We start from the raw sequence: 9270 nt of genomic DNA, 5'->3' as shown, positions 1-9270 counted from the left end.
TGGTTGTGGTCAATTTGAGGGTCATGTTGGAGATGCCCTTGCAACGATCCTCCGTTGGATTGGAAGAGTGAACTGAATGTTCTCCGGAGGCTGAGAGTGATCGAACGAGACAAAACCTGTACAGATGTATAGCTAACACCGAGGTAAATTGACACGTTTCTGAAAGGAGACTGGGCACGGCGTAGTAAAGCTCGATTGAAAAAATGCCACGGCGAGACGCTGTCATGGAAAAAGCGCAGAAAGTAGCCTTGCACTTTGTTTTAGGGCATCTCCAGCACCAACCCGTAATCCTCCCGCATGCATTTGATTTATGCTGTTCGTATAGTGAAAGCCTATAACGTGGGTGTGTATCAGTCAGCGGCACGGTTCGGACATGATTTCTCCTATAAACCGAAGACAAACGCAGAGGCTTTGCCGAAGTCCGGAGCGATCCCACGCCCTCTCTGACCGCCCTGCCCCCCTAAAACCCTTCACCCTCCCGCTCATTTTTGGTTAGCGCCGCTCCAGAGTGTCAGCATTCATGTCCGGCCAGAGCGGACGTGACTGCTCATTGGCGCCGGCATTGAAGCGGCATGCCGATCGAGAGAGCGCCGCCCGCGCCGCTTCCCTGTGCAGGCGACTGCCGCATGTTCAAATGATACGGCGGCCGCCCGTTCATCCGTATGCCGCCCACATTGATGGCACGCGGTTGTCGTGGCGTCTCCTCTGATGCCACCCATCTATCCCTCTGTCGCCAACCATTGCTATAAAAACTGATGCCCGACCATAGCTGCAGTCATCCACCTCCGATCCCTCTCCACACCACTCTCATCATGGATTCCTCCCCTGCCAAAGCTCTCTGGAATGGGCTGACGTCGGATCAGAAGAAGGAGATGGCCGCCATTGCTGTCGGTAGGCTGGCCAGCAGGCAGCCGGACGACGACGACGTCTCAATGGAGGACGCTGTCGACGATGAATCGGCGCCACCCTCCTCTTCAGCAGCACCCTCCTCCTACTCCGCGCCTCCCTCCTCCTACTCCTCGCCTCCCTCGCCGGTGCATTGCACCATGCCCATCGGCGAGATCCATCCCCATTACATGGACATGGTGCGGGATGAGCAATTCCAAGAGGCGCAGGCCAACGCCGCCTACAACCACCACCTGCTGCAGGAGCACGTGCAGGCGGAGGAGCAACTCACAGCCGGCAGGGCTGTGGCGCCACACGCGGACCTGGCGGAGTAGGAGGCGTTGCTCGAGTCCTACTGCTTCGCCCGCGAGATCCGCCATGCCTGCTGGTGATATCACCAGCGGGTGGCGGAGGTGGCGGCCGCCTACAAGGAGAGCAATGACGCGGGCAAGGCGGTGTTCCGAGACCAATGACGAGGAGGAGGACATCGCCGAGTCCGCACCCCACCACGACGACCATGAAGCCGGCACGCCCGTGAGCACCGCCGGCAACGAGGAAGAGTAGTGCACGGTAGGTCGCCGCCGCTCATGTCCCAGGGAGGCCACCGCTCCTCTCCCCGTCGACACCAAGCTTGGTGGGCTCAACATCGTCGCCTGATTAGTTGCTTGGCGGCGATGTGGAGGCGGACAACTTCAGTTCCCGGGCCTCCGAAGGCGGAGCTGGAGAGCGCCTAGACGGAACTGAAGACGGTGAAGCTTTAGTTCTCGGGGCTCACGGCTTGACACGGGAAATGGGTGCGAACGATCATTTAGATTAGGTATTAATTATACCTTCAGAGCCGCAATAACACCGTTTTGATGTAAATGTAGTGAAGCCCATCTCGTTTTGACCGAATTTTATAGTCAAAATGTATGTGGCTATAGTTACATGGCGCCGGACTCACCTCCCTGCCCACAGACGAATACGGGAGGGAATTTGCGGGCTGTTGTTGGAGATGCTCTTAGTCCTGATGTCGTACTGGACTTTGAACGTTATCCTCGATTTAGCAGCTGATGTAACAGTCAGTAGCCACCTTCCTAGGTGCATGGATTCACAGAGACGGTCCACGGGTGCATATCCATGCGATTTCTTCTGGATGGTGTGTATCCTCGTTGTACCGTGCGTACATACCGAAAGCCTGAACTTAATTTGCATGTGCATTTCACCTTACCGATGCCGATCACGTTGTAAGCTTGCTCTTCAGTTTCCCGCGAGATATAATAAGTATAGTGGTTTGGAGCAATTTGTGGTTCCAACTGGTTAGGATTATGCTCTCTGCTAAGGAAGCGTTTCATATACTGGTTTGTACTGTGCCCCTGCCCCTGAATCCCTGATACCTACTGAATACTTGTCTTCTTTTTATTGCGTGAGTTGGCCGGATAGTTATCCGAGAGTGAAAGTAACAGAGACAGATCTTTCCTTGCTGGCGCCAAGTGGATTGGGCGCAGTAAAGTTCCACGGAGAAGTTGCCACGGTGGCTCCACGTCCTGGAAAAAGTGCAGACCGCACGCAAAGCCCCATCGAACATGTTGCCATGTTGGCGATCCCCTCTCTGGAGTCGCGCAGACGCAAACACAACCGCAGGGAAACTTCCTGCATCTCGTCGTCGTCGTCGTCAGTGAGCGGGCAAAAGCACAAGATCCACCAGGCCCGAGCGGTCATATTCTAGTACCACCACGGCCACAGCTGCCGCCAGCCACCACGATCGATCATCAATGGTGCTTCTGCGTGCACAAGACTAGTATTACGCATGTGCCCATTTCATTCATTTTATCCTTTGCTGGTGCCGCGCGCACGCGAGCCCTTTTCGTCGCCGTGCGATCCCACTGCTTCATTTCGTTTGACCGTAGTATCTCACCGGGACCCGTTCTCTCTCGCGTCGTCGGCTAATGTGCACGCCTGCGTATATATAAGCCCCGGTGCTCTGTCTCTTGCTTCCATCTCACCTCCAAGGCTCTCACCCTAGCCAAAAAAGCCACAAGGCGCTCCCTCGAGCTCCACTTCATCGGGGGTTTCAGCAGCTATCTACCTTAACATCGGTGCAGCAATGGACGCCATGGAGAGAGGCCAGAGCTCGCCGCGGCTGCCCAAGGTACGCATGCATGCCGTTCGCGAATCGTGATCGATCGTCAGTCGTAAACGTGCCACCCTTCTTGTTTCAGATTTCTAACAGACTTGGGGCACAAATTTTTACAGAGCCGGGGCTCAAAGATCGACGAAGAAAGCCTAAAGGTGCCGCTGATAGAGAGCAAGAAGACCGGCAGCCGGGCGCCGGCGGTGGTCCTCGGCTTCGAGTGCCTCGAGAGCACGGCCTTCAACGGCGTCGCCACCAACCTGGTGCTATACCTGGAGAGCGTCCTGCACGGCAGCGGCCTCGCCAGCGCCTCCAACGTCACCACCTGGATCGGCACCAGCTTCCTCACGCCCGTCCTCGGCGCCATCCTCGCCGACACCTTCTGGGGCAACTACAACACCATCCTCGTCTCCCTCGTCGTTTACCTTCTCGTAAGCACACGCCCAAACCATAACCCTTGACATGGCGTGGCAGCTTCTTCCTCCATGAGCTTAACTAACTTGGCTCCGTGTCATCGTTCACTTCAGGGTATGATGCTCATCACCTTCTCCGCGTTACTTCCGACCACCGAGCTGTGCGGGCTGGGCTCGTCGTGCCACCCGATGTTCGGCGCGCACACCGTCGCCTTCTCCGGCCTCTACCTCGTGGCGTTCGGCAGCGGCGGCGTGCGGGCGGCGCTGCTGCCGTTCGGTGCGGAGCAGTTCGACGACGACAACGCCGTGGACCGGGAGCGGAAGATGGCATTCTTCAGCTGGTTCTACATCTGCGTCGACTTCGGCATGATCGTGTCCGGGCTCTTCCTCGTGTGGATCCAGCAGAACGTCAGCTGGGGCCTCGGCTTCGGCATCGCCACGGCCTGCATCGCGCTCGCCTTCGTCGGCTTCGTGCTTTTCACGCCCATGTACAAGCGTAGCATGCCGACCGGCAGCCCGTTCAAGAGCCTGTGCCAGGTCGTGGTCGCCGCGTGCAGGAAGGTCACACTCCGCGTCCCCGCCGACGCCGCCGTCCTCTACGAGGTCAGCGACAAGATCGACCAGCCCAGGATCGCGCACACCAAAGAGTTCACGTTCCTCGACAAGGCGGCCGTGGTCGCGGACTCGGACCTGGAGGAGGTGACGAACGCCGACACCGCGGCGGCGCCCGCGGGCTCGTGGAGGCTGTGCACGGTGACGCAGGTGGAGGAACTCAAGATCCTGATGCGGCTGCTGCCGATCTGGGCGACGAGCATCGTGCTGTCCGCAGCGTACGCGCAGCTGAACACCACGTTCGTGCAACAGGGCAGCGCCATGGACATGCGGGTCATGTCGTTCACCATCCCGGCCGCGTCCATGGTGTCCTTCGAGGTGATCTGCGTCCTGGCGTGGGTGCTCATCTACGGCTCGGTGATCGTACCGGCACTCAGGAGACTCTTCCCGGCGAGCGACGAGCCGTCGCAGCTGCGGCGGATGGGCGCCGGGCGGCTGCTCATGGCGTTCGCGATGGCCGTGGCGGCGCTGGTGGAGATGAGGAGGCTGGAGGCCGCCGGGAGCGGGGAGTCCATCAGCATCGGGTGGCAGATGCCGCAGTACTTCGTGCTGGCCGGCGCGGAGGTGTTCTGCTACATCGCGCAGCTGGAGTTCTTCTACAGCGAGGCGCCGGAGTCGATGAAGAGCATGTGCACGTCCTTCGCGCTGCTCACCGTGGCGCTGGGCAGCTACGCGAGCTCGCTGATCTACGCCGTCGTGAACGCGCTGACGGCCACCGGCGGGCGGCCCGGGTGGATATCGGACGACCTCAACGAGGGGCACCTCGACTACTTCTTCTGGACCATGGCAGCGCTGTGCACGCTCAACTTCGTCGTGTACAGCGCCTTCGCCAGGAACTACCAGGTGAAGACGGTCGTGTCGTGATCGTGATCGTTCCTTACCCGCCGGCGTACATAAAGAGAGCATCAGAATTCGCAATTCAACGCGCAGTGCGGTGGTACAAAAGATTTGTTTTGTTCTTGTTTCAGAATTCAAAAGGTTCTTTCTTTAGGTAGCACTTTATAAAAGAATTTAGAATTAGTTTGGTATGATGCAATTACGGAAACACGCAACAGCAATTGGTTTTGTGATACTGTGTAGTTGTCTTCGTTTTGTTTGTAAGACCGTTTTAGCAGTTCAAATTAAACTGCAAAAACATCTTTCATTAGTGTTTGCAGTTAAAATTGAACTGCAAAAATATTTTACATTAATGTATAGAGGTAGTATTTCTTTTTGCAGCTAGCTGAAACAAGGATTGGCACCAGGCCATCCATACATAACTTTTATTCAAAGTCAAAGTATCTCTATTTTGACAAAACTTATAGAAAAAAATATCAACATTCACAATGCCAAATTAATATTTTAGATTCATCATGAAACTACGTTTCATGAAATATATATTTGGTATTCTATATGTTGATATTTTTAACATATATTTGGTCAAATTTTGTAAAGTTTGATTGACACAAATCTAATATGCAAAGTAAAAAGGACCGGAGGGAGTACTAGGTCTCGGGTGGGTTCGGGCACCGATAATGTGGGATCTACAAATACAAGTGCAGATACAATTGGTTGAATATGAAGCGAATAAATGCTTGGTCACGAATATTTAGCAAGTTATTTTGTAAAAAATCAAAAATGTATTAGTATATCCACAATACAAGGCTCCTAGAATTGAATTGCTTTACCAATTTGATGATCGATCAACCATAGGTGTATGATTCTCACCTGATGATGTGCAAACGTTGGTAGATGGAGTGGTTGGTTCATATGTGTGCTAGCTAGATTTCAAATCTTTCCCTAATAATAAAAGGGATATTGCTTCTGGTCGTCCATCATGAAAATTGCCCCCGAAGTTGGCACTAATTACCAACCATGGCACCTCCTCCGGCCCCCTGTTTTCTATTTTGTTTTTATGCTTTTTGTTTACTTTCTCATTTCTGTTATTACTTTTCTTCTCTAAATGAAATTTGGGATTTAAAAAAAACCAAATTTTAAAAGTTGTGAGTTTTCTTAAAAAATTGAAAAATCATAAACTATTTGTGAATTCAAAAAACATTTGGCAAATCATAAAATGTTCACGATCAAAAAATTGTTCACATATTTTTCTTTTACAATTTCAAATAAATATCCATGAAAAAATAATGTTCATTATTTTTAGAAAATGATCCAACATTCAAAATATATTTTTGAATTTGAAAAAATATCCATTAAATTTTAGAAAATGTTAACAAAAATGAAAACATATCTGTAAATAATGAACAAAACGAACCATCACTTACGTAGAAGTTTTATTAGGGGATCTGTAGAGGTCGTTTTATGATTTTATTTAGTTCCTCGCATCAGGTAAAAAAAGATTTATGTGCTTTGTACAACGCCGAGCCCCAAGAAAAATTGACACAACTTCCTCTGTGTTAGGTTTTGTAAGCTACATGAAAATGACTAAATGTCTATTTTGCTTCATACACAGCTATGTTTATTCTGGTACCACAATATTGGCTATGGTAAACACCGCTGTGCTAGGTCAAACGAGACACATCATTGACCAGTCTAGCACAGGCAGGGTCCATCAATGCAGTTTGGTCAGCCAAAATATACTTCGTTGTGGCACCTTAGGAAATCAAGTCATGATGTGACCACCACATTTTTAGTTTTTAAAATGACTTTTTAAAAGTCTCTTATCTCATCATGACATCACAGACATAGTTTGTGAAATGACATTATAAAAGTCCCTTATCTCATCCTTGCATTTGATTAAAAAAATTGTATCTACCACACCTGCATAATCTGATAATTTTTCTCCTGTTGTAACACACGGGAATATTTGCTAGTACAATACAAAGTAAATAAACGTCCTGAAAGAAACTTTGACGGACAAATAATACTCACTACAATTACGACATATGCTAGGCACGCATGAGAGGTGGACTGAGATACAATAGGCTTAGGAAGATACTTGTCTCGGATATCATAGCATGAAATATACCAACAGATTTGTCAAAAATACACTGAAAACAGTTGGATATCACTCATGTTTAATCTGCTTGAACAACCATCTTATCATTTGACCTAGAATTGAACAAGATCACACCACCAATATCTTCCAACATAGGAATTCAAAAAAAAAAACTTCCAACATAGGATCTCCCTTACAGGGATGTCCTTCTCTCTTTCTTCCCAAGAACATCGGGGTTCTATATCTAAATAGATAGCCCCCATTAACATATTTCTCTTAACATGCAAGCATACGACCTCAACTTTCAACATACATGAAAAAAGGCCAATCATAACATGCAACCATTTATAAGAAAAGGCCACATCAACATGAAACACATGCATGCATGATATTTTTTCTTTCTATTATGATTTTCATATTATACAAGAATTACACTGCATAAACCATATGTATTTTTATTTTTAGTTCTCATATTATTACTTCAAATATTCATCTTTCATACAATCATTTTTCATTGAAAATATATTACAAAATATTCCCACAACAACATGCAAGATATCGTCTAGTATCCTAAATATAGTCGAGAACTTATCAGTCGGTATTAAGATGTCAGGACCCCGATCCTAAGTCACACCGATCTAGCATGTAACACATCATATCACTTTGCGGCCTCACGCACGGTATTCCCACGGGTGCCACCTTACCTGGCCCGGGACCGTTTGCGCCTTTTGGCTCCCGTATATGATAGTGCCACTAGCATCCATATGACAAAGAACCCGGGCTGACATGGCTAGTCGTGAACCCAAAGTGGCACTAACTTACAGGGACAGGCATACATGACCCAACAACGAACGTGTCGGTCATCAGCGGGTGAATCCAGGCTGTAGCACTGGGCTAGCAGGACTCCGGTAAACCGGGCTGTAGCGGGCTAACAGGACTCCGGAATTCATCGCGTGACATTTCCCCGAGGGGACAGACACAGGAACGAAGAAGGACACATGCCGGCCAGCCTAAGTGTTCCGGAGCAGTAGCAAGCTACCATGGCTCAGTGGAAACACTAGGAGACATTTCCCGGTAAGAGAGGCTACTAAGGATAAACAACTAGATAGTCAGATCCCACACATACCAAGAATTTCAATAACATACACCCAATATGCTCGATATGTGCAAATACAACATGGCATCACAACATGACTCTACGACTCAAGTATTTATTCAATAGGCTCCGAGGAGCGAGATATTACAAACATGGGTCTCATGACCCAACATTCAGAGCATACAAGTCAAAGCACAAGCGGAAGCTTAACATGTCTGAGTACAGACATCTACAAATGAAAAAGGCTGAGAAGCCTGTCTATCTACCAGATCCTGCCGAAGGCACAAGATCGTAGCTGAGGTAACAAGCTAAACGTCGAAGTCCACGCGGTACTACTAGCGAGACTGAAGTCTCTTTGCAAAAACATAAATTAAGCAACGTGAGTACAAATGTACCCAGCAAGACTTACATCAGATCTATCTACATATGCATCAGTATCAACAAAGGGGCGGTGGGGTTTAACTGCAGCAAGCCAGCTTTGACTCGGTGGCTATCCTGAACTACGACTGCAAGTAACTCTTTTGAGGTGACGCACACGAGTCCACATATTCACCATATCAATACACCACTATGGATCCGCTCCCGTCTCCCTACGAGAACGCCATCCATAGCACTCGCGCTTATCTTGCATATTTTAGAGTATCCACTTTCACTTGTCTATGAACTGTATAGGCAACCCAGAAGTCTTTTACCGTGGACACGGCTATTCGAATAGATCATATTAACCCTGCAGGGGTGTACTTCTTCACACACGCTCTCACCACTTACCGCCGTTTACACGACATGTACTCGGCAACCTTCAAGCGGAAGCCCAGCGAGGGTGTCGGCCACGACCTGACTAACCACACAAGTCTCTTGTCCAGGTTTATCGCCTATTTGGGTTCCATCCGCAAGGAGATCCGGCCGGGGTGTCGCTCACGGCCCCAAACAATGTGTGCAGGGTTCCCAAGCCCACCATCCGGGTGCCACTTGGTACACCGGGCCACTGCGCCTAGTCTGTCCCAAGCCCACCTGTACCGGGTGCCACTTGGTAGACTACTAACACTACCTACAAACACCAGAAACTAGTTGCAACTCCTGGACAGAGATCAAGTTGATTAATAAGTCGAGAGAGCTTGGAGCGCCCGGAGCCCAATGTGTGGTAGTAACTGATCATGGATCACAAACACAGAACTCAGTTCCTGAGGACGGCTGCAATGAGACAACCCACCATGTA

The 9270-nt window shown here is 49.7% G+C and overlaps 1 protein-coding gene across 1 annotated transcript; it reads left to right on the top strand.

Moving 5' to 3' along the window:
- Nucleotides 1-2875: 2875 nt before the first annotated feature.
- LOC119365528 (protein NRT1/ PTR FAMILY 8.3-like) lies at nucleotides 2876-5026 on the top strand. The gene is made up of 3 exons (XM_037631167.1): nucleotides 2876-3016; nucleotides 3121-3429; nucleotides 3526-5026. Exons 1-3 carry the CDS (start codon nucleotides 2972-2974, stop codon nucleotides 4885-4887), a joined length of 1716 nt encoding a protein of 571 aa, XP_037487064.1. The 5' UTR covers nucleotides 2876-2971; the 3' UTR covers nucleotides 4888-5026.
- The last annotated feature ends 4244 nt before the right edge of the window (nucleotides 5027-9270 follow it).

The sequence above is a fragment of the Triticum dicoccoides genome, chromosome 2B (genome assembly GCF_002162155.2).
Source record: "Triticum dicoccoides isolate Atlit2015 ecotype Zavitan chromosome 2B, WEW_v2.0, whole genome shotgun sequence".
In the NCBI taxonomy this organism is placed as follows: domain Eukaryota; kingdom Viridiplantae; phylum Streptophyta; class Magnoliopsida; order Poales; family Poaceae; genus Triticum; species Triticum dicoccoides.
Note: the sequence above shows the minus strand (reverse complement) of the source record. Positions and strands in the feature narration are given on the sequence as shown.

Bases quoted from the DNA above. Each gene is read 5' to 3' on its own strand.
- LOC119365528 (XM_037631167.1), top strand. From the start codon at position 2,972: ATGGACGCCATGGAGAGAGGCCAGAGCTCGCCGCGGCTGCCCAAG. The intron at 3,017-3,120 runs GTACGCATGCAT...AAATTTTTACAG, and splicing joins GCTCGCCGCGGCTGCCCAAG to AGCCGGGGCTCAAAGATCGA. The intron at 3,430-3,525 runs GTAAGCACACGC...CGTTCACTTCAG, and splicing joins CCCTCGTCGTTTACCTTCTC to GGTATGATGCTCATCACCTT.